Raw genomic sequence first — 26,492 nt, forward strand, 5'->3', positions numbered from 1 at the left:
AATTGTTCTATCTTTTATTTATGTGATCTTAAGACCTGGTAACTAGGACCTTTAGGTCATCTTATTTTAATTTGAATGAAAACTTTTTTTTATGAAATATGGCATGAAATGAAATAAGGTGGGATGATATGGGAGAAATATAATCTCAATAAAATGGTGGTCATTTACTGAGACTTTTTCAGTGGACTTTTGGTGGATCCCGAGAAGTTACGTTCAGCGGCTTTGTTTCATTTTCTCACATTTGTGCACTTTCACAGATACTAAACAGTTAATAAACCACCGTTATTACACATTTAAACCTGACGAAACACTAATTAGACAAACTATAACAAATCGCACATCTTCACTCCTCGCGTTCCCGCCAAAAATTCTGTGTATCTATCTTGGGATTTTATGACCTGGTAACTAAGACCTTTAAGTCACGATAGATTTATATTCTTACTAGCGGCCCGCTCCGGCTCCGCTCGGGACCTTAACAAAAATTTCAACGATATTTGAGTCGTCTATTATCAAAGGTGGCAATCTGTGCATTTGGACAAAAAAATGTTATTGATATGTCAATACAGATTGATTTGAATATAATTGTCTCCTTCAAAGAATACGGTTCAAAACCTGCATTAAATAAAGGTTAATACTTAACCTGTTATTTATCTAAGATGTCGTTCAGAAGAGTTTTGTGATTGCCAATGGAATACAAAGTCAATAATTCTTTTTTCTGATTTACCAATAATTGTCCAAAAGTCACATTGCCGGCTTTGATAATAGTCGACTCATTTGACGTTGTTTTATTTTTTAAATAAAATAACACTTATTGCGGCATAACTATAATAGTTAGACATATGCTGTCGCGACACTTTTCTTACTAAATAATAATGTGTTCTAGAAAGTCGTGGTACATTATTTTAGTCTATTATCAATAGTTTTCGCAGGGCACGCGATGTTTTTTTTTTTTTTTTTTTTTTTTTTTTTTTTTCTTTATCTTGCAATCAGTCAGCTAGACTATGAGCAGATGTGTTGAGAGCTGTTAGACGGTCAGAGCAAAATCTCCATCGAGACTGCTCCACTCTGTCAACCGTGTCTATCAAGACTTAGGATTTGTCGCCTTTTAAGCCTATTTATTAGGTCCGGTGTGGTTAGTTGCGTGGCAAGCTTATTAGGATGCATTTCTAGCCTTTTTCTGTATTTCATACTCCAGGTCTTGATTTCCTGTTTAACAGTCCTGATTTTGAGGTGTTCATGAATCTCCGATGTTTTTATAAACCACGGACAGTTCGATATTTGTTTCAGGATGTAATTTTGAACCCTCTGTATGATATTTATGTTAGAGTCACACGCCGAACCCCATAGTTGAATCCCGTATGTCCAAATTGGTTTCAAGAGCATTTCGTAGATGAGTAGCTTATTATCTACTGACAGCTTGGAATTTCTGCCAAGCAGCCAGTAGAGTCCTCTGTATTTCAGGTTGATTTCTTCTCTCTTCTTCTGTATGTGTTGTTTCCATACGAGTCTCCTATCAAGGTGTATTCCCAAGTATTTTACGCAGTGTTCTTGCGGAAGTTGTTGATTGCACAGAGTTACTGGCGGACAGTCTCCTCTACGGAGGGTGAAGGTTACATGAACGGATTTTGTCACACTAGTTTTTATTCTCCACTTTGAAAGCCAAGTTTCAATTTCTTGCAATCCAGTCTGTAGGAAGTCTGAAGCTTCGTTTGGGCAATTGCTACATGCCAGTACAGCGGTATCGTCTGCGAATGTTGCTAATGTAACATGTTCGCTTTGTGGTAAATCACATGTGTAAATGGTATACAAGACAGGACCCAGGACAGACCCCTGCGGTACACCAGCTTTGACTGAGTGAAATGGCGATGTACACTCTTCTTCTCTTATTTGAAATATTCTTTCTGTTAGATAAGATTTTATGATGGGGAAGAATGTACAGGGTAGAAGAGTTTTTACTTTATACAAGAGACCTTTGTGCCATACTCTATCAAACGCTTGCTGCACGTCTAGGAAGGCAGAGGAGCAGTACTCCTTTCTCTCTAGTGCCTTCCTTATCACAGAGCAGATTCTATGGACTTGTTCCACAGTGCCATGCTGCTGGCGAAAGCCAAACTGGTGGTCCGGGATTATGGCTCTTTGATGAATCTCCTCCAATAATCTGTGCAGCAGGACTGACTCAAAAAGTTTTGACGTTACGGTTAGTAGACTAATCGGCCTGTATGAGCTAAGTTCGTTCACTGGCTTCCCTACTTTAGGTATCATAATTACTTGTGAAACTCTCCACAGTGATGGAAAGTGTCCAGTTCTTAGTATGCCATTAAATAAGATGGTTAGAAAAACTATGGCTTTTTTGGGAAGTTCCTTCAAGACTTTTTTGTCTATTAAATCAAACCCGGGGGCTTTTTTGTCCTCCAATTTTGAGATTGTTGCCACGACTTCTTTCGGAGTTGTAGGCCTAATCGGCAAATCGAGCTGGAAGTCTTGACTTAGGGCCGAATCTATGAAGGAATCATCAGTGTTTGGGTCAGCATCATTAGCCGTGAATACTTTTGCTAAGTGAACAGCAAAGGCGTCAGCTTTTTCTTGTCTTGTTCTTGCCCAAGTGTTATTCTGCAACCGTAACGGCGGTTTGGGATCCATAGGCCTATTATAGTTCCTACAAGCTCGCCATAGAGAGTAGTTAGTAGCACTTGTTGCAGTTAAGGAATCTAGATAACATTCCATAGTTTTGTCCCTTGCATTTTTTATGGCAAGTTTAAGATCCTTGACTGCTTTGTTAAGAGCTCTTTTATCTACTGAGAGCCTGCTAGTATGCCATACTCTTCGCAGTTTTCTTTTATTCAGAATCAGTTCTTTTATTTCAAACGATATCTTATTTTGCCGTGGCCTGGGATTCAAGTGCTCCGGAGAGGTTTTCCAGCAGGCAGCTTGAACTGTTGTGGTGAAATGCTTTGTGGCTTCTTCGATATCCTCTTCTGTTTTAAGTGCTATTTTTAGGCTTAGCTCCGTATCAACTATTTCCCGGAAGCTATCCCAGTCTGTGTATTTGTTGTACAATGTTTGCCGAACTTCTTTCTTAAGAATAGTGGTGCTCACTGTCAATATTACAGGAATATGGTTAGATGAGCTATCGAGGCATGACTCAACATTGAAGAACAGTCGAGACAGTCCTGTTGTGATGAAAAAGTCTAGAACGTCTGGCAGTCTGTTCTGGTCTGTGGGCCAGTGTGTTGGTTCTGGAGTTGACACAGTAGTCAAGAACTGTTTATCTACACTTTTCTTCAGCTCCCTTCCACGTGTAGTTATTAATCTAGAGCCCCAGTGCGAATGCTTCGCATTCCAGTCACCCCCAGCAATAAATCTGTATCCTAAGCTTAAAAAGTAGTCAGAAAACTGTGCTTCACTTATTTTATGTTTCGGGGGACAATAAATTGATGATATATTAAAGTCTCCATTTCTGTCACTGACTGCTACTGTGGTAGCCTGGATATGTTCGGTACAGTAGTTTGGTAGCACATGGTGTCTAACAGTGGCTTTGATTATCACTGCTGTCCCGCCGTGGGCTGTACCGTCTGGGTGATTTGTGGAATAGATCTTATATCCTTTAATTCTTATCGAGCTGCTGGTCGTCATATGTGTCTCTGAAATTAGGAGAATGTCTAGACTATGTAGACAGATCAGAATTTCCACTTCATCGATGTTGGGTGCCAAGCCATTGATGTTCCATGTAGCTATTTTTAGTGCAGTCATTTTGTTAACTTAGAGACTAGTACTGTAATGAGTTCAAGTAATGTACTCATTTGCTGTAATACAGTATCAATCTTTTGGGATTGTTTTATAAACATTTGTTCTATGACTTTATAAGAGTCTGGTTGATGGATTGTATTGTTTTGATGTACCTGAGATCTGACCGTATCGGCATACGATTTGTGCTCATGTGCTTTCCTCTGCTCCTGCAGCGGTTCAATTTCCTCTTTATTCTGATTTGCAGATGTTTTATAATCAGTTTCTTCCTTATTTTTTTGAGGTTTATACTCAAATTGCTTATGTTTACGTGGTAAGTGTTGCGAGGTTTTCCTTGATAGGATTTCCTTGTATACCTCACAGCCTTTATAATTTGCTGGGTGGGGTCCTAAACACAATGCACATAAAGCAGGTGTATTGCGATCCACTTTTGTGCATTCCGAAGTTTTATGCGGTCCAGCACACTTGACACAGCGATATGGTTTCATACAATAGTTTTTGGTATGACCATATTGCTGACATCTTTGACATTGCACTACACTGGATCTTTTTCTGGGTTCTTCAATAGTAACAGCTTGATGATATATAAATCTAATATCCCTAGAAGCTCTATTATTAGGACCCTGAAGCAAATTTACAAAAAAGGTAGAAGTGGGTTTTTTGTCGGGACCAAATTTGGCATTAATAATCTCACCTACTACTGTGTTGCCACTCTCTTCAATAGCCTCTTTGATAGCAGTAGTAGGAGTAGTGTGGTGGAGATTTCTTATAACGATCCTGTAGGATTTTTGGTCTTTTCTGTTAAAGGTGTGTCCTATTAGTCCATGTTCTCGTATAACAGTTATTACCTTCTTGTATATCTCCAGGTCCACTGATAAAACTTTAAGTTGGTTTCTGCTAATAATCTTAAAAGAGAAATTAGATCTATCTGTTGCGGTTTCTAGGAGTTCAGTGAGCTTATGAACATCCTCAATTCCGTACAAGATTATAGGTGGAGGTTTATTAGTTTTCTTGTCTTTTGCATCTCTCGCCCTATATTCCGGCTGATCTATCGGAAGTCCGCTAAAGCTGTTTGTTGTTTTTATTAATTCGGGAGAAGGTGTGGAGGATAATTTTCTTTTTTTTGGATGGCGTAGCATGGGAACTCTTTGCCAGTCTGGTGGTTTTGATATTTGGGAGCACTGGGTGACTGTTTCTAAATCTGATTGCTGCATTTCAGCATCCAGCTGAGAGGAGCTTTCTTTGGTTTGGGTGTTTGGTATGTTGCTCATAGACATACTCTTGGCCCTGGTAAATAAACCTGGGTGAAGGGCCTGCTGCACTAGTTTCTTCTTGTTTCCAGTAGCATTAACGAACACTGAAGCCTGGTCACCTACTTCAGTGAGGTCTTCGGTAGCAAATTTCTCACTCTCCGGCCCGGGTACCGGGGAGCGCCGGGGGTCAGCCGGATGGCACGACATAACACATTCCATATTTTTCGACATTTCATTTAAAAAGGGGGTTGGGATAATTTTTTTTATAGTACTTTCCCAAGGCACCATAACCACTTTTTCAGAAAGTCACTTACTGCACACTTCTCGGCTTGTGGTAGCCGTTGACAGGTTACTTAACCGCCGCCTGTGGTTCGGCGTTGTTGCTCTTTAGCACCACCCGGGGGGCACGTGTAGGGTGGACCTTAGGAGAAGGTGGTAAATCCTACGGACGCGAGCAACGTCGCCCCCCGGGCACGCGATGTAAAGAATATTTTAGGTAAATTTTTTACACCTTGGGTTACATTATTGAAGTTTTAGTAAGGATCCCTAATTTTTTTCAAAAAAGATTATAGCCTATGTCACTCGGAAATAGTGTAACTTCCAAACAGTAAATGAATTTTTCAAATCGGTTCAGTAGTTTCGGAGCCTATTCAATACAAACAAACAAACAAATCTTTCCTCTTTATAATATTAAGTATAAGTATAGATTAAAAATGATAATTTTTATGCAAAATGATAACATGCAGTGAAATGAAATTAAATGAAATGAGATGATATGGGATGAATCTGGCGATTTCGAATTCAAATTATAATAAAAAAAAAAAATTATGATCACTGCTACGATTCACCTGGTGTTAAGAGGTCGAAGTGTCTATTGTAATCTTGTCTTCTATCATATCTTTGAAACAAAGATTAGTTCCATCATTTGAAACTATTAGGTACACTATCTACTTCGTTCGTACTAAGAACCTCCTACGAGGTATCGGCGCCTATGGGGTACGGGGGACATATAAAACATGACGGTTTGAACACGCATGACCAAATTGAACTCATGCGAACCCAGTCTGTTTGTAAGAATGTGTTTCTATAAACTGTTATCACGCGCTCGATTAGGCTGGCCGCAATATCGCGTTTGCTGCGTTTTGGTATAACGTTAGACTTCCGAAAAGAATCCCAAGTTGTTGGGATTTTTACAATATTCTTTACGCTTTCCCGCGTTGTACGGGACTTACGGACCTAAATCATTGTGAGTTTTGTGATTCAATTTATCACTTACGCGACCTCGACCTAGACCAAAAAAGGCTAGCAAAAGCGATGTCATAGGGACGACGCCAAATTGCCGGAAAAAAACGTATTCAGCGTGCGCACTCAATTCATACGATCACTCTTCATTCTGTTTACTTACGACAGAAATTTGCATCTTTGATATGTGGTCGACCGTATAAACACAATTCAAGGGTTGGGAAGTTCTTTGGTTATATACAAAAACCCTTTATTCCGAAACTATTTACCTTTTTTTTCCTACCTATGCTGATAGCCTTGAGAGGCTATTTCAGCTTCACCCTAACGTTTGTAGGTGAGCTCACGAGGCTCAAACCGGAGAGTTGCTAACACTAACCCTAGCAAGAGCCGTGCTTCGCAGAATCTACCCCCGGATCGGAAGCGCGACCCACTGCGAAGATCCGGCGAGAAACTCAGTGGGCCTATTTACCTACCTGAGAACGTGTGTGTGAATTGATTATTCTAAAACAATAGTAGTCTTAATCTTAGGCCACGACTTGGGTACGTTTAAATGGAATAAAAAACTTACATCAAAACACATCTGTTTTATTAAATTTAATATAATCAAGTATGTAGTTATTACTTAACGTTCTTGCCTTTTAATTTGCCTACATTATTTTTCCAAACCGCCTATTATTTTACATAAATCTTAACTTTTCAATGAGAGAGAGAGAAAGTACAAACATAATTTCATTCAATAATTTTACAATTGAACTTGTTTAATTAAAACTTAAAAATGACCTATCATTAAATTCATCTCGGTGAAACTAAAGAATTCTTCTGTAATGCTTAGATACGATAGGTAAGTAAATTAACGTAACATACTGAAGACGCTATTTTAAACAAAACGCGTTTAGTTAATACCTACACATATTAGACATAAGATGGTTTTTTAATTCTATTTTTCAATCTTGAACATGAGAATAAATATCTGAAAAAAGAAAAGTCATTGTTCTGAAAAAAAAAAGCAATTTTTAGCAGGATGCTTAATTTTGCTAATCCTACTAACTAAATTACAGAATACATTTTATCTAAATCAACACAGTTTTCAAATGTTTACAAGTACAGTACTCATATATGTAATATAAATTTAGACTCTTTTGCCAACACTACATTTCCTAATTCAGCAAAGCATTTGAGGAATTTGAAATAAAAATCAATAGCAGGTATGTAAGTGATACACTTATGTATTACAAGCAACTGGGTTCTACTAAAAATTTACTCTATTATAGGCAAGCAGGATTGACAACTTTAAACATTAAACAATTAATGAAAAAAAAAAATGCATTAAGGTTTCCGGCATAGTCATTAGTGCTTTATTGAATCCGATATTTTCTTCAAAATATTATTAACCATCTAAGACTACTATACATCAAGTACATTGAACTACGCACTAAGTTCTCGCCTATTGCTGCAACGTGCATCAAGGATTAGGGAACGAATCGTCAGCATTCGATGGATATGGTACGATAAATTAAAATATATATAATCGACGCTTGAAAGGCAAACGTGACTAAGCGACAATGCGTGAACTTTACAGTAGACTAATTTAAAGTTGAAATAACTGAAAACAAAATTGATTTTAACGAATCTAGCTAGTAGCTGTAGGATTGAAATGATTTTAATAAACCTAGAAAAAAATTTTTTTTGCACATCTAAAATGGTTATTGCCTATCATTTATGTACAAAGCAGTTATTGTCGCTTAGTCGTGTCATCACGACTGAGCGAGATCCTTCTGATCCATTAACGGTGCTTTTAGACACTACAAGCACCGGTCACCGTCCTCGTCGAACCCGTCGCTTGCGACGAAGGGCTCGACGAGCGAATTAACCCACAGACACAGCCCACTGAGTTTCTCGCCGGATCTTCTCAGTGGGTCGCGTTTCCGACCCGGTGGTAGATTCTGCGAAGCACTGCTCTTGCCAGGGCCAGTGTTAGCAATTCTCCGGCTTGAGCCCCGTGAGCTCACCTACACAAGCTAGGGTAAGCTGAAATAGCCTCTCAAGGCTATCAGCATAGGTAGGGAAAAAAAAAAGCTTAGTCACTTTTGCCTTTCAAGCGTCGATTATATTCTAATCAATTATTGAGACATCTGATATAATATAAGTTAAGCACTGGCGACTGACTGCAATAATAAACGTTTACCTATATTATTGGCGTTACAATTCATCGAACATTTTCATTCGTTCAACACAGCTAAGGTGCAATACATTTCGCTTTACACAAACATTACGCAACATTTATTCGTTTAGTACAAATTCTAAGGATTCTAAGTATTTCTACTACTGTTCATTTGACTTTTAAAATGTACAATTAATAATATACATTGTTGGGAGTCAGTCGATTCACAGGTACGACGTCATTGTATGTACTATATGTAGCAAAAGTGCATAGACAAATCCAAACTTTTTCCTTAACAGGAGAAACGGCGCCATTTATGTGTTCGAATCGTATTATCGGTGATCACCGTCGTGTTCATGCGAATATTGACCTTAAGGTATCCATGCACTTATGCAATCGCCTGTACCAGACAATCTCTGTGAAAAACTAATGATTAAAAATGTGTATCTTATCAATATTATTTGAAGTATTTGTCACTGCCCACTTATTTCTCGCCCATTCTTCTCAGTGATTCCGCGAAGCACTGCTCTTGCTAGGGCTTAATGTTAGCAAAATCCTCTCGAGTTGAGCCCGTGAGTTGCTGACCTACACTTGCGGCCGTAACTGGAATAGCCTCAGGCTATTACCGAATAGGTAGGACAAAAAAACCTATATCACAAAACTTTTCCGCGAATACTTATTCAAGTCATAACCAACCAAAAAAGGGCATGACGAAACTCTAAACGATACCACAAACTATAAATTATTAAGTTCAGAATTTAGTATGTAGTATACATTTAGATCTTACAGACAATGCATTTTGTAAAATAGGTAGGTAGGTAGGCAGCGGCTTGGTTCTGCTCCTGGCATTGCTGAAGTCCATGGGCGACGGTAACCACTTACCATCAAGTGGGCCGTACGCTCGTATGCCTGCAAAGGCAATAAAAAAAAATAACTCGACTTAAATGTATGAATGTAGCCTGACACGGAACCAACTCTCAAGCGAATACGTATAGTCTCGTTGTTACCTCGCATGTATCTATTGTACAACGCGTTCCCATCCGTATTCGTGGTGAATTCCACAGAAAAACTAGCACTCAATCCATTGAAGTGCAACTAGGTATCTATCTCAACGTACTGTTTCGATAAATTACATGCTACACGCCCTTTTATTAATCCTTCAACAATATATTTTTATTCCATTACTTCTATAATAAAAATATTTTCTTAGATTTACCTTAGAGGGTTTCAGATCTGAAAGCATTATGCCTTTGCACTGAGAATCAGTAAGCAGTAACAACACTAAATACTTTCCTTCAACCTTCTCTCCGTTGCCCTCTCAGTTCGGTCTCGCTGAGAATCATATTTTTCTTTTATTAAAAAAAAAAGTCCTTGTCATATATACCAAATCTACTGTTATGTGATTTTTATTACAATTTACAATTCAAAATCAACAATTTCCTATGACAAAACTAGATTTGTTACAGGGTACAATTGAAAATGTTTCAAATATTCAAACATTCAATTTTGTTCAAAATGTGAAGTGTTCTAAATTGAATTGACGCGTTTGTTTCTCTTATTTACACCGCTAGATTTCAAATGATGATCAAAAATAAATTAACAGGAAATGTAGGCTACATATATCAATTACTTACTTAGTAAGTATTTATAATGACGAAGACAAATCAAATTGAACATTAAGTTTAAAAAAATCACACTTATATTATTGACACAAGAGTTTGCTGCGAGCTTCGTAAATACAGTGGCGACACTCTGTGGACTAGTGGTCGATTATACTCATTGAAATTAGTTTAGTCTAAGGCTAAATTAGAATTTTTGCTAAATATCTTCCGGCATTGATTTTTATTATTGTCGGCACAAGGACCTTTTTGGTTGAGCATTTCTATTAACGTAGATTGGACACGGATTTTGCACACGCTGTATATACACTGCTATTTGAATGGACATCGTAAGCGCCGGGCGCACACCCGTGCTACTGCTTTTTAAAAAAAAAATATTGCTTAGATTAGTTACCGGAGCCAAAAGACATCTATAACGTAAATACCGCCACGCACCTTGCGATATAAGTTCTAAGGTCTCAGTATAGTTACAACGGCTGCCCCACCCTTCAAACCGAAACGCATTACTGCTTCACGGCAGAAATAGGCAGGGTGGTGGTACCTACCCGTGCGGACTCACAAGAGGTCCTACCACTAGGTAATTTGTAAACATGATCTCTCAGAAACGTATTGTAGATAAGTGCAGCGGTTCCATTTTAGTACGAACGAGCCCCGTACTGGCATCGATGTGATTGTAAAAAGACATAATCAATTGGGCAGTACCAGAACCAATTAGATAGAATATCGTACCAAAGTCCACCTTGATTCAAAGAGTTAAGATCGTAATTTGAATCATCTTAAATTCTCAGTGCAGATTGGGAGCCTGTTACCTCATCTACATTCCCTGTTAATTTACTTCTAACCTACTGACGTATCGCTTCAAATAGCAATATGTGTATAGTGTTTTTCATTGATTTATGTACCCTTTCAAAGCATCCTTAAATTAATATTACAGCGTTGTTTTTATTTTATTACACATTAAATGTTTTGTATAAACGACGATCAGTTTTATTAATTAGCTACTACTATGAATATAAATTAGAAGCATTCGATACGATTCATGAATACAGCCACATTCATGTCACATCTACAATAGTTTCCCATCGAATTTATCATTACGTACGTTTACTAATAAGCTACGCAAAATGAAAAATTTATTTAAAACTATGTCCGTTAACAAGCTAACGTATTAAATAAATTGTGTATAGATAGCTTTATTAGTATTGCGATCCGCGTACGAACGAACTACTTAAATACTTATTTTCTCAAACGTCGCTTCAAGTACATAAACTTTATTTACATGCGTGAATCGTTGTTTTCTTAAACATAGTTTCTTTTTTTGTTGTTGTTGTAGTATCGTACAAATTAACGTTGAAAATATTAAAACTTTTTTGTTTTTTTTTTTTTAAGAAATTTTGAAACACAATCTGTACGATAGTTTTTTTAATTATTTTTTTTTAATTCTGTATCTGTGATTTCATGTTTTTTTTTTTCTAATGTTGATATAGTACAACGCGTTTATTAGTGATGTGCTTGCTACATAGAGTTCTTGAAACACAATCTGACCGACAGTTTTTTTTTTATTATTTTTAATTTCTATATTATCTGTGATTTCATGTTTTTTTTTCTTCTAATATTGATATAGGACAACACGTTTATTAGTGATGTGCTACATAATGTATAGAGGTCCGTACACGTTTGGTCGGGACGTGGCGGCAGAGGGGCGCGGGGGCGCGGCCTCACGACTCCCCGTTGCCGCTGTCGTCGCCGTCGCCGTCACCCCCCTCGAGCTCCTCATCCGAATCCGTGTCCAGGTCGTCGTAATCGTCGTCGTAAAAATCAGTCATGTCCAGCTGTTTTCACAAACAAAAAAAAAAATTATCTAGCGGTATTGCATGTGTTCAATAGTTACGACTTCTTTCTGCAAGCAAATATAAACAGTATAATTATATTTATTGGCAAAGAGTGTGTATGTACCTACCCGTGATTTTATATGCGAAAACATGTATCACGTGGCCGATGCATGTTTACCAATAACAATGAATACTCGTATTACTGATTTATACTACACATTATATTATTATATTTATCGTTCTCGTTTGAGAGATCAATTCAAAAGCAATTGTTTCACATGTATGCTTTATTTCAGTTTTCTGCAAGATATAAGCACTGAGTTAACCAAATAGGCCAGGCGTCTTATCCCATAGGCTTTAGACGTTACGCAAGAGCCGCAAATGAGTAAGTAAACCGTTAATTTCAAATTGACGGCTGAAGTTTTTAAAATACATGTTAGTTGTGTCATAAAACTGTTTCATTTTCCTTTTGTCTGAAAACAGTTTTGTTTCATTGAAATTAAGTTATTCGTAAGAATTATCTAGAAGTGATTATGTCTAAATAGCATAAAAAAACAGGGCACATAACACGTTTTAAATTAGAAATTTATTATTTTACCTAAAACCGGTATTTCTATGAAGTATTGATTACACAAAACACGTTTCGTCAAATTTTTTCTTTCATATTACAAAACGGCGCAGTTCTTGTGCAGTTGCTGATGTTAGTACCTAATTGATTACACAAAATGCGCACACATCTACCTATATATCAATACGTGAAGCAAAAACTTTGCACCCCTTTTTGCGAAAATTGCGCGGACGGAGTAGTATGAAATTTCCCATACTTATAGACAACTAGCGACCCGCCCTCGCTTCGCTTCGGAAACATTAAAACACACATGAAACAAAAAAAAAATAAAAAATAAAAAAAAAAAAAAGTAACCTATGTTCATCAGGGACAATGTCGGCTTCTAATGGAAAAAGAATTTTTCAAATCGGTCCAGTAGTTTCGGAGCCTATTCGAAACAAACAAACAAACAAATCTTTCCTCTTTATAATATTAGTATAGATATAGAGAAGTGCAACAAAAATATATTTTTTAAATAATGCATAAAAGATACATTAAATCAATAAAGAAAACATTACACACACTACATAGGTACCATGTATTTGACGCAACACGCATGCATACTATTTATTGTCAAACTTTTGTTATTGACTTCTGTTGTAAAATTGAGAATAGATTAAATATTTTTTGTCTTTGTTAATATTTTTTATAGTGTAGTCTAGGCGAAATTTGTGATTATAGAAGTATAAAATACAATCATAATAGTGTACAAGCTTACAATTCCAATTAATTATAGTCGAATTTCGACTACTGCGGGACCTCTAGTAAATACATATTTCAAACAAACCTGAGGTTCGTGCGTCGTTGACTTGACCTGTGTTTTAATGCAGTAATCTTCTAGTGTCAGCGGTACTACTATGCCTTCTTTTTCAGCCTCCATACGGGCGACTTGCGCTTGTTTCCTGAAAGATTTAACAAAGAAACGTAAATTTTCGGGATTCCAAATAAACAAAAACAAATAGATTTATTTTATACTAGCGGCCCGCTCCGGCTTCGCTCGGGTCTTACCGAAAATTTCAAAACAAACAATTATAATACACACACATCAACTCTTCTATTTGCGTCAGGTTACTAAAAAAAATAAAATTATAAAAATAGTTTGAATATTATTATTTTAATGAACTTTTATTTTCATTTCAATGATACATTCTTTTATCTATAATATTTTTTTATATTTTTTATAAAAAAGAATATAGCCTATGTCCCTCGGGGGTAGCTTCCGAACAGTGAAAGATTTTTTCAAATCGGTTCAGTAGTTTCGGAGTCTATTCAAAACAAACAAACAAACAAATCTTTCCTCTTTATAATATTAGTATAGAGTATAGATATAGAAGTATAGATTATCTATATCGTGTTCATGGTTAGAGAGGTTTTCTTGGGAGTTAATTAAGCGGTGGGTTCCCACGTCCTTCCGTCTCAGTCTTTTAGAAGATATTTAGTCTCCTCGGTAACAGGGTACCGTTTCATGAGCGCTGGGTGGCCATGGTGTTGTCAGGTTAATTCCCTGAGGCTCGGCGTTGACCTTTTACGGTAGGTGTATAATTATATATTTATGGTGACCAAATCCGCACCACTATGGATACCACACTCTACGATGCTATACACACTGCCGAGAACAGAGGAAGATGGCGAACATCATCCAGAGAAGGATAATGGTAGGAGATGGCCACGTGTTATGTGATTGCGTGAGGAAAAACAAGTGACATCTGCCTTGTGGTTTTGATCTACGAAGTTCGATGATAATTCCCTTGAAGGTGGGCCCGTGAGCTAGTCAGCCATGAGCAATAAAACATACATTATAGAAAGTTTCAGTTACTTCAAAATAAATACTCATCCGTCCGGGACTAAAGAATGCAGCGAAAATAGGCAGGACATTCGTATCAACCCATGCGATATGACAATTGGGTGCAACAAACCTGGTTATATATACATAATAAGAGGAATACTAATTCTACTGTAACCACAATGCTGTATTCTGGTAGTAGTTGAATTGACTAATGTCATCCAGGAAGTATTCTTTGGCTTTAGATCCCGTTTAATCAGACGTTATCGACAAAACTTTAAAGCTGCTATTTAAAGAACAAAGGACTTTTGAAACACTTTTTTTCCGTACTTATGCTGATAGCCTTGAGAGGCTATTTCAGCTTCTCCTTGACGTGTAGGTGTGCTCCAAACTGAGGCTCCAAACTGTGGACGTTGCTAACACTAGCCCTAGCAAGAGAAGTGCTTCGCAGAATCTACCAGCGGATCGGAAACGCGACCCACTGAGAAGATCCGGCGAGAAATTCAGTGGGCTGTGTTCGTGGGTTAATTTTCACGCCGAACCCTTCATCGCAACCGACGGGTTCGACGAGAACGTGCTTGTGGTACCTAGAAGCACCGGTAGTGTATCGGCAGGATCCGAAATGAGGTGTATTTTTCTTAGGGAATTCACAAGGCGAACAGAGAAGTTATATTTTAACTTGAAAGCGATCAATAAGCGTAAGAATTATTTGGAAAATATTCAATTGAGTTCTGATTTAATCGAACACATAAATGAAGTTTATAAACAGCTTCGTCATGAATTATAACATTCACACCACATACTTTATGATTACACGTGACATTTATTTATTTATTAATTTATAACTAGTCAGGTCATAAGTATTGTCACACAGTAAAAACTTTTCTTTTAGACTGCTGGCCACAAAAAAGTTTATTGAATTCGAATTTCGAATTGTTCATGAAAATAAAAATGTATATACTTTTAGAATTTTACTTATTTTTAAATATGGAGTGGACGCTTAAAGAAGACCGTATTGCAATTTTGCGTTGCATCGTTGCGGTTACGCGCCAATTCAAATTTTTAACATACTGAAAAATTTGAATATAACTAAAAGATTCGTTTATCGTACCATCAAACGATACAATGAAGACTCTAGTGTAGATGACAGGTCAAGAAGTGGTCGCCCCGGTCTGTTAGGACTCCAGCAGTGATAAAAGCTGTGAAGGCGCGAATTCAAAGAAATCCCAAACGTAAGCAGAAACTGTGGCCCTTCAGATGGGGTTAAGCAGAACCACGGCGAAAAGGGTGTTAAATGAAGACTTAGGGCTTCGGGCATATCGAAGAAAAACAGGACATCGTTTGAATTCTCGTCTAATGGACCTGAGAGTGAAGAGATGCCGCGCTTTGTTGAAGCAGTACGCGGGAAAAAAATATCGGGAAATTCTTTTTTCGGATGAAAATTTTTTTACCGTAGAAGAGAGCTACAACAAACAAAATGATAAGGTGTACGCACACAGTAGTGAAGAAGCGAGCAACCGTATTCCGCGTGTCCAACGAGGTCATTTTCCATCCTCGCTCATGGTATGGTTGGGAGTTTCTTATTGGGGCTTAACAGAGGTACATTTTTGTGAGAAAGGTGTAAAAACTAATGCAGTTGTGTATCAAAATACAGTCCTGACGAACCTTGTGGAACCTGTTTCTCATACCATGTTCAATAACAGGCACTGGGTATTCCAACAAGATTCGGCGCCAGCTCATAGAGCGAAGAGCACACAAGACTGGCTGGCGGCGCGTGAAATCGACTTCATCCGGCACGAAGACTGGCCCTCCTCCAGTCCAGATTTGAATCCGTTAGATTACAATATATGGCAACACTTGGAGGAAAAGGCATGCTCAAAGCCTGTGACAAAAACATGTGACAGAATTTATGACCTGACTAGGTAATAATTAGTAATTGTATCGACAGAGCGAGTTTTGCATTATATGCGGTAGTGGTCTTCCTTATTAAAGTTCAATGTGCAGAATTAAAGTGTGAGTATTTATTATATATAAACCATCTTCGTATTCTTCAAAATATTAACCACCAAACTACTACTGACAATTCTTGTATACCTATTCCTAACGGGCTCGGTCGAATTGATCGGTAATTAAAAATGTTATCGATTTTATTGCCCAATGAAGATAATGGTATTTCTTTTTTTAGAGAAATAAAAAAAAACTATGAGAATGAAATAAATATATATATATATATATATTCATATTTTACGAATTGTCTTTTACAGTACTGTAACATTTAAATGTGTAAATTATACAAACAAATTGAAAACGGTAAAATTTAACGATACTTGTAGGTGTAGTGTTAAAAGAAAGCGCGGACTACACATATTAACAAGTTGGATTTTTTATTTTTTTTATTTCTTAGATGGGTGGACGAGCTCACAGCCCACCTGGTGTTAAGTGGTCACTGGAGCCCATAGACATCTACAACGTAAATGCGCCACCCACCTTGAGATATAAATTCTAAGATCTCAGTATAGTTACAATGGCTGCCCCACCCTTCAAACCGAAACGCATTACTGCTTCACGGCAGAAATAGGCAGGGTGATGGTACCCACCCACCCGCGCGTACTCACAAGAGGTCCTACCACCAGTAATTACGCAAATTATGATTTTGCGGATTTCATTTTTATTACACGATGTTATTCCTTCACCGTGGAAGTCAATCGTGAACATTTGTTGAGTACGTATTTCATTAGAAAAATTGGTACCAGCCTGAGATTCGAACACCGTTGCATCGCTCAACACGAATGCATCGGACGTCTTATCCCTTAGGCCACGAAGATGTCATTGAGAATTGCGCTAGAAACGTGAAGAGCTTAAACAAGAGGCGCATTCCGTTTTATTTCTAAGTGACGTTCGTAAAGTACACGCAGTCGTTGTTGTTCACGGCCTAAATTATAATATGATACACGACCACCGTCCGCGACGTTTAGAATGCGTTCTTTGATCGTACTGATGACATCAGCTTTATGAATTCAATTTAGTCGGGACGAGTTCCACTCTTTAGCCCCGCGAACTCTGACGTCCATGATCGAACCGGGATAAACGATAATTTTTTTAAATCATTTAAAATGCTACATGAAAAACTACGAATACATTAAAATCGAAGCATTAGGAAATATCAGCATTACGTTCACTAATTGAAATTATTACGGAATTCATTAGTTACAACTCAGGCGTTTATTGAATGTAACTTGAACTTTATTACTAATAAACAAGTTTCGCATGTGTTTACCATTGGCGACAAGCTTGATTGGGTTTATGGATCAAGTCTAGACTAGACAGAAGATAATATTGGAATGCAGTTTCTACCTACTTGAGTTACTGCTATTAATTTTAATAGACATCACAACCTGAACGCCATTGCTCATCTTGGAATCTGATGTCTCGTTTACTTCGCCGCATCTTTTACTTGTGGCAAAGAGTATGATACTGAATTTCAAATATATTTTTTCCCAACCTATTCGCTGATAGCCTAAGGGGCTATTTCAGCAACAAACTGGCTGGTAGGTGAGTTCACGGACTCAACCTGAGAGCTGCTAACACTGGCCCTAACTAGCAATACCTCGCAGAATCTACCACCGGATCGGAATCACGACCCACTGAGATGACTCGGTGAACGAGTTCAACAAGGACCGATGTTTGAAGAACCTAAAAGCACCGACAGCGGTTTCTAGGATCCTACAAGACAAATAATGTCAGACAAGCAGAATATTAGTTGCCAAAAAAGACTACACCCGATATTACATCCTTGACACGAGGCCGCTATCCAGAAACCTTGATGAAAATCAAATAAACATGAGCACAAGTTTCAAACAAGGAGCGTTCGAATTCGCATATAAAGTAGCTAACAAGGTGACTCCCTCTATTCTAATATTCTATCTACCATAATGCTTAAATTACCGTTTGATATCGAACCAACATTTCGGTATTTTTTTTAAATAAATAAAAACAGTAAACAAATGCGACAATATAAAATAAAACGTAACAACAATCCAGTAATAATATTGAAAAGCTCTGAATTTAATTTTAGTTTTTTGTTCAGGTATTGTTAGTTTTAATGTAATTTTTACTGCACAATAATGTGTAATTAAATCTATTGAATTATGTATTAGTTTGCTGCAGCACAATAAAATGTTAGTAGCTAGACGGAGTAGGAAAAGCTTTATTGCACATCAAGAAAATAAAAACACATACAACTATAGGGCACAATAGTGGGTATTATACGGCTCGTATTGTCGTTAAAAGTTTTTGTGATTGCACAGAAGGTGAAGCGAGTTTACAGCTGTGCTGAATTCTTACCTGAGACTGGGCATAGCAAGTTCTATGCCGTTATTCAGCTTGAAATATGAGGTCAAAGTCTTGACTGCTTAGGATAACGGCTGTTCCACCCTTGAAACTGGGCATAGGCAAATTCGAAGTTTTTTTTTACTACTTACGCTGATACCCTTGAGAGGCTATATCAACGTTACCCTAGCGTGTAGGTGAGCTCTTGGGGCTCAATCCGGAGGTGTTGCTAACACTGGCCCTAGCAAGAGCAGTGCTTCGCAGAATCTATCACCGGATCGGAAACGCGACCCACGGAGATCCGGCGAGAAACTCAGTGGGTTGTGTCTGTAGGTTAATTTACTAGCCGAGCCCTTCGTCGCAAGGGACGGGTTCAGCGAGGACGGTGACCGGAGATGGAAGTTAGAAATTGTCGTCGCCTGAAGGATTATACATCCGCTGTACGTACGTTAACGTTCGCCTCGGCGTCGTATTTTTTTTCCTACCTAAGCTGGTAAACCTAGGGATTATCCAGCGTAACCGGGAGAGCTAACGGGGCTCTAACTTGGTGAAGTTGTTAACACTAGCACTAAATTCGTTATTATTTCTATTCAAATAGAACGCTATCAGACCCGGTCTTGACTATAGTGGAGAACGGTTTATTTGTGAATATTTGGACGTGTCAGGTTGCGACTTGTTTGATTATTCATTTTTTATCTATCCATTCGCTGGTAGCTTAAGGGGCTATGCCAGCTACGCCTGGACGGGTAGTTGAGTTCACGGGATCAACTTGAGAGAATTTGCTAACACTAGCCCTAGTAAGAGTGCTTCGCAGAATCTATCACCGGATCGGAAACGCGACTTCTAAACTGGGAAGATCCGCCGAGAAACTCAGTGGGCTCCGGTGTGGTATCATGTACATACGTCATATGGCATATTAATTAGTCATTATATTTTAAAAAAATGGTTACAGAAAGACGTTCTTTTCAAAAGAATGTAGTGGGCTAGTGTTTGTTTTTTTATAATTCACATGTCATTGAACTGAGACCGTGTCATTTTTTTAATCGCTGACGACGATAAGCTTGTCAGTTTATTGGCTGCGAAACGATTCTGTGTGCGTGTGTGTGCAAGGTTAGTGTGCTATGATATTCGCGCTTAAGTGAGGGAGACGGGTGAACGAGCTTATGTCCCAACTTATGTTAAGTGGTTACCGGAGTCCATAGACATTAATAACGTAAATGCTGCCACTAACCTTGAGAATAGATAGTTCAAGTACCAGTTCCATATTAGTTGCCTTCAAATTTTTTGTAAAACTAATTGATTGTACTGTGTTCCATGTTGTAGCATCCACTGATATATATCTATTTATTTTTGTTTTCCAACAAACGCTTAAAATAAATGACTTTTAGCATGCAGTAATTGTTGCAATACACAGTATTCACAACAATACAACTATGATGACACAAAATTTTTACTCTTGCGCTTATAGTTTAGTTGCTTCAAAGCAATTTAATAAAACAACGTGCTTCTTGTCTGACTATTTGGCTTTGTATTTGTTCGTTTGTGCGTCACGCAACGGCCATCGGAACGACTTCCATGAAACAGTGTTTAAACCAATCTTATCTCTCTATGATGACGAGAGCCTTAAACACCAACCAAGACTAACAATGAACAAGAAAAAGAAATCATCCCAAAATCTGTGTTTGAAACGGTAAAGACAACACAGTTACTATTAACAATCTTCTCCAATGTTTTGGCAATGGATATTAATCCATTGACGACCAGCTTTATCAATGAAAAGTATTTGCCTTTTTTCATAGTGTCAATAAGAAAGCTAAAAGAGAAAATGTAGCACATTCAGTCAGGTATCGGTTACTATGGACGAATTTCAACCATTGTCCCAACTCTTGTTATTATAATACGGTGAGATCTTTTGTTCGATAATTCAAATTTACTCCAAATTCAGTTTAAGAAAATCTCTTCCGAAAACAAAGCCAGGTTTAAAATGCTAGTGACTAACACAATAATACTAAAATAGTTAAAGATTCTATTTTCTCTTTGTACTAAATTGTTTATATTAAAATAATCTTGGACATTTTAAAGAAACAGAAAAAAATGTTGTCAACAGGCTTGTTTAAACACGGAGAGCGACTTCGAGCGCGGTTGATAGAGTGAGATCAGTCTTTAAGTCTACTTAAGTTTTAGCCGCAGTGCCTTGTGTGGTTAAGACAAATCAACATTAATATGTTTTACAAAACATGGATTTTTTAAGAGCCGATTTTTGTTTAGCGGTTACCAGACCGAGTATAGACATAGTAATGTGTTTACCTAAGGTCGAAATATTAGTTGTAGTCCAATAACGGATATCGCACTCATCAAGAGCGTACATCGGCTATATCGGTTATTTATTGGACACAATATTGTTCTTTCATTATCAAGTTAATTAATGGACACACCTACCTTATATCTACGAATAAAACTTTATTTTACGTTAATTTTAAAGTAGTACTTTATTATCATTGAAGCGTTACGAACTGTCCTTTACATCCAATATTTGTAATGCAGAGTAGGTTTGGCTGCCGAAGAAAAGTTTCAAGGCGAATCTATATTAAATTTTCTCAATATATTTTCTTAAGATTACACGATTTTTTTATCAACTACCAGCTGACCCGGCAGACTTCGTAGTGCCTTAATCGATAAATAAAAGACTTAACTTTTGTATAAAATAAACTTAAAACAAACAAAAGGAATTCGTCCGACGAGGGAGACACATCAAAGGGAAATCAAAACTGTTACTTTTATTTAATTCCGAGCATTTTCATATTTATCTGCCTTTTAAACCTTCTCTGGACTTCCACTGACTTCCACAAATAATTAAAGACCAACATTACCCAAATCGGTCCAGCCGTTCTCGAGTTTTAGCGAGACTAACGAACAGCAATTAATTTTTATCTATATATCAATTATAAGCAAAATGGCCTCATGACGTGTTTATTATAGATCAAATACTAACTCACCTAATAATGTTCTCGTACTCCTTGTCCTTGCCCTTCGAGTCACGCCAGCGGCGGTACATTACGCTTGCATCGACGTTCGCCGGACTGAAGGTGTTCGGCTCGTTGAGGAGTGAGATTACAGAGAGGAGTACGGTGCGAACCGATTGCGTAGGGTTCCAACGTTCGCAGGGCAGTTCGCCAGATTGAGGATCATCCACGGGCGGGTGGAGAATCGATATGCAAAGGTCTCCGTTCTGTAAAGAATCATTACATAACCGTGAAATTGCTTTCTATTAAGTTCGTATTACAGGAACTATAAATGTTTAGGAAATGAGTGTAGTGTACGCTCGTAACTGGTTCGAACGATTGTTACGAAAGAGTTATGAAACACGATAACCTATAGGTGGTAAATATTAATTTAGTTGTGAAACTGAGTTTTCATGTTCTCTGTTCGTGTTCGAAAGCAAAGGTTTTATTTTTGAAAACATGTAAGGTACTTGAAAAAGGTTCTATTATAATGAAAAATATCGTATTTCTTAAAGCCAAAACATGAGTTCGTAAATAAAATTTCGATACAATTTTCCACGAATAAGATATTACGTATTGCGGTATACTAATTACATTGACGTTGAATGTGTTTTCAGTATCAATATGATAATATTTATATCGACCGTATTGCGTTTCAATTGTGTATTATGGCACGCGGAAGTATTATTATTAGTTTTCGCTTCGTTGAAATAGTGTTTTGTTACTTCGTAATTCATAATTAAGTAAACAAATTCACACACAATTTTTAATACAACTATTTTGCATTAATATTAATTAACGATACTTTATGCTACATCAAACTACGTTTTTTTGCGCAGCCTATATGTCGTGGTATGTGCTGAATGGAATTTTTTTGTTTTATAGACGATATACTAGTCTCTAGCAGTTGCGTTACAAACAGGCACGATTTTTTATGCTATTGAGGCACACAGCATTACTGTGCTGTGACAGTCTCTGTTGTGAGATTATTTTTCTAGATGAAGTAGTCGAACGTACGGACACATTTAACTTTTACATTTACGAAATTGAATTAATCTTGTCGTGAGAATTGAAGTTTATTGTATTCTGAGTCGTTTTCAAATTTGGGGCCAAAAGCGAGTTATTTGATTTAATTCCCATAATCAATGTTACTGTAATTATAAGTACAGTAAATTTGTTGTCATGACACGTGGTCCTTTCGTGTTTCGAATAAATTGTGTAATAAACACGAAACTATCGAGAATAGACCTCGCAGTGCATGTCCAAAAAGAATCGATCTCCAAAGTCAATAATGTTATAAAGTTATCAACAAGTGATTTTCGCAATTCGTCGAATTGATACAAAGTAAATTTAAAAGATTCAAATAATTCACGCTTCCACTATTGAAAAGACGCTTGAAACTTGGACGGAGACCAACTAAAAGGCCTTTAGTATCTATGAAAAAAAAAACCAGGAAGGCCGGACCTGCACATGCAAAAGGCACATATCACGATGTTAGTTTAGACTGGTGACTAACATTTTGCGGAGTCACAAGAGCAAATTTTATTTAATGTCATCTGCTGAAGTCGACTAGTATCAAGTATTTTGAACGTCATGTAAATAAAAAAATATGACTATCGGTACCAAAATTTCACGGTCAAACGTGGAGCTAACAGTGTGATAGTTTGGGGATGTTTTTCATGCTCTGTAGTTAGATCGTTAGTTGGAGTTGGACGGTTTTTTCACCATGATAATCATTCCAAACACAAAATCCTAGGTCGTTGGTGTTTTTTTTAAGTTAACGTTTTATAGTGGCCAAGTCGAAGTTCGAAATAGACCTATAGTGACCTACATTTGTGGGTTGAGTTGGATCGCAGAATAAGAATTCAAAAATATTCTAAATAAAGACGCTTTTATTGATGCTCTCAAAAATGATTAGGGTAAAATTCCGACGGAGCGAATCCAAAAGTTAGTCGATTCAATGCCGGCACGATTTTATAAAGTCTCTTATAAAATCCAAGGAACATTCCACATAATTTTGATTTTCTTATTAATTGGTTCTTATCTATATATTAATAAGTGAAGTAAAAACTTTGTATCCCTTTTTACGAAAATTGCGTGGATCGAAGAGTATGAAATTTCCCAAACTTATAGAGAATATAGAGAAGAAGTGCAGAAAGCTATTTTTTTTAAAATATACGTAAAAAATACATTAAATCAATAAAATACTTTACACACACTTCCATATATTTGACACACACCCGCATGCATAATATTTGTTTATTGTGAAACTTTTCTTATTGCTTATTGTCTGTGGTCAAATTGAGAATAGATTAAATATTGTTTGTCTTTATCAATATATGTCTAAAGTGTAGTCTTGGCGAAATCTGTGATTATAGAAGTATAATAATAGTCTTTGACAATAGAATAATCATAATAGTGTACAAATTTATAATTTCCATTAATTATAGTCGAGTTTCGACTACCGGAGGACCGCTAGTCTTAGTAAATATGTGTTAAATATTGATTTTTTCAACAATGTTAAATACGTATGAACCATCATTTCTGTCATTAGAAAAAATACACTTTTATGTTGCGAACAAGGATTCGTTACTATTTCGTAGAACATTGAAATTATTATTTTTTTAAACTGATTTTAGGTTACACATTTGTTTCTCAGTAATTTAATTAATATGCATGTCAAAATGATTTTGAGCGCTAGTTTAAATGGATGGATGATATGCTCTTTTTATGAGGAAACAATTGAAAAGCAGGTTTCCTTAATGGAAATTTTTATCCACCCATTTCAGCACACAAGAATAGATATCTTCTACGCCGTCATTAATAACTGTAACAAAACGTAATAGAGAACCAGGGTAGCTAACAGTCACAATAACTACTTGATTTATTCTCTTGCGCTAAAAGGATGTAGCGCTTAATTTTCTTATATTAATTTATTGTTTCAACTTTCTATTCGAAAATTACCGGCGTAATATATCACTTTCGTATTATTGAGACTTAATTTGAAATTATGAAATTAAGTTATTGTTCAGTGGCAAACAGTGAGAGAATTATTAATGGTGGTAGGGCCTGTTGTGAGTCCGCGCGGGTAGGTACCACCACCCTGCCTATTTCTGCCCTGAAGCAGTAATGCGTTTCGGTTTGAAGGGTGGGGCAGCCGCTGTAACTATACTTGCGACCTCAGAACTTATATCTTAAGGTGGGTGGTGCATTTCCGTCGTAGATGTCTATGGGCTCCAGTACCCACTTAACACCAGGTGGGCTGTGAGCTCGTCCACCCATCTAAGCAATAAAAAAAATAAAAAATTGACAGTCATTTTTGTTTTATACACAAGTTTTGGTATTTGCGATATAACATGCAGGTCATACTGATTCGGATGTGCTGGTTACGTGCGACAGACTTTTAATCCAAAAGTTGGAAACTAATATTTTTCCTTTCATTAAGACTAATTTGAAATTCTATTTGTTTGATAAACACTTTTTTGAAAACAAGTTATTTGTCACAAACACGAACTAGAGAAAGTTTTAAAGATTTAAGAAATCTAAGCACAAACAAGTTAAAATATACATAGCTGTGCCAGAAATTTTTAATGGAATAAAATTAATTTTAGAATAATTTTTTTATGCCATTTCGTCTATCTTATAATTTAAACCTCTTGACCCATTGCATGTCGGTGTTTAGAAGTTATACAATAATATTGTAAACAAAATACATGTTTACTTTATAAACGTACATAATTGAATTAGAGACATCTTTTTTTCAACACCGTTTTGAATTTATAGTTGCCATGTCTGTATAATCTAATAAATCCTCCTAAAAGAAGCAGAAAATTGAAAACACGGATCTTCAAAATGAAAAAAATAGTTTTTATTTCTGTTGCATTCGAATTAACGCTTGGCAACACGTAATGCTAAGATTTTTTATTTATTGAATTCGCTTATTTTAGTACAGGTGTATTATACCTGTACAAGGACTATTAATAATTAGCGAAGTTAGCTCGCGTTTCGCTCGTTAGTAAACGCTATCGAGGAACCCAACGACTGGAAGATGAGGACTTGGAGTATGTCAAATGGGTCACGAGTTTGTATTCTCAAATTCAAGTTGAGTTTTCTCACTGCACACCGCTGCCTATATATTCCTACGGTCTGCGCTTCGTTTCACATCAAAGATTCAGATTTTCCGACCGCATAATAGACGGTGTATTATAGAAACACGCCATATCAATTATGCAAGAAATAAAAGATGTGAAATGTTGTAATTTCAACTTAATTTTGATTATTTATCAACGTTCGACATTATCAAAATTTATATTGTTCCACTGCATTATAAATTACTTCAATTATCTGCTAATTTGCTACGATAACATATTAATGTCCGCTGTTAGGATACTCGATTCGTGATGGCTAATTATTTTAACAGTTCAGCTGATAGTTATCGATTTTAAGTTTTATGTGACTTTAGTCATATACATATGTTCATAATTACAGATATCGCCTTTAGACGCCTCGCGTTTAGGCGGTATAATTATGTAGGCACAAAGACAATCAATGAATACGAGATGTAAATCATTATATGTACTGTGCAGCCGTTATTTATTTAGCGCTTCGCCCTATATCAATAAGGATGTTGTCTTTAGAATATATATAAGGTCACAATGTCGTCAGCAAACAAAACTAGCTTAATTAGCGAATATTGACTTCCATATACGCTATGTGCAGCATAGTTACCTTTTTTGCTGTTGTTATAGACGGGTGAACGAACTCACAGTCCTTTTGATGTTGAGCGGTTTCCGGAACCCATAGACACAACAACGTGAATGCCGCCACTCACCTTGAGACGGCTTTTCCACTCTTTAAACTGGAATGCTCCAAGGCTTCGCGCCAGAAATGAACCATCACAATTATTATCATTTAAGACGC

General features: G+C 36.9%; 1 protein-coding gene across 1 annotated transcript in view; it reads right to left on the reverse strand.

Annotated features, from left to right (window-relative positions):
* Positions 1–6,808: 6,808 nt before the first annotated feature.
* Positions 6,809–26,492, reverse strand: part of LOC114243078 (ubiquitin-conjugating enzyme E2 R2) — a 33,971-nt gene continuing 14,287 nt past the window's right edge. The window contains exons 3-5 of the mRNA XM_089735443.1: positions 21,567–21,799; positions 13,246–13,360; positions 6,809–11,851 (exon numbers count right to left, since the gene is read on the reverse strand). Of these exons, the coding sequence (XP_089591569.1) occupies positions 11,738–11,851; positions 13,246–13,360; positions 21,567–21,799 (462 nt within the window). The 3' untranslated portion in view covers positions 6,809–11,737. The remainder of the gene's footprint in view (positions 11,852–13,245; positions 13,361–21,566; positions 21,800–26,492) is intronic.

Source organism: Bombyx mandarina, chromosome 19, assembly GCF_030267445.1.
Source record: "Bombyx mandarina strain Sakado chromosome 19, ASM3026744v2".
In the NCBI taxonomy this organism is placed as follows: domain Eukaryota; kingdom Metazoa; phylum Arthropoda; class Insecta; order Lepidoptera; family Bombycidae; genus Bombyx; species Bombyx mandarina.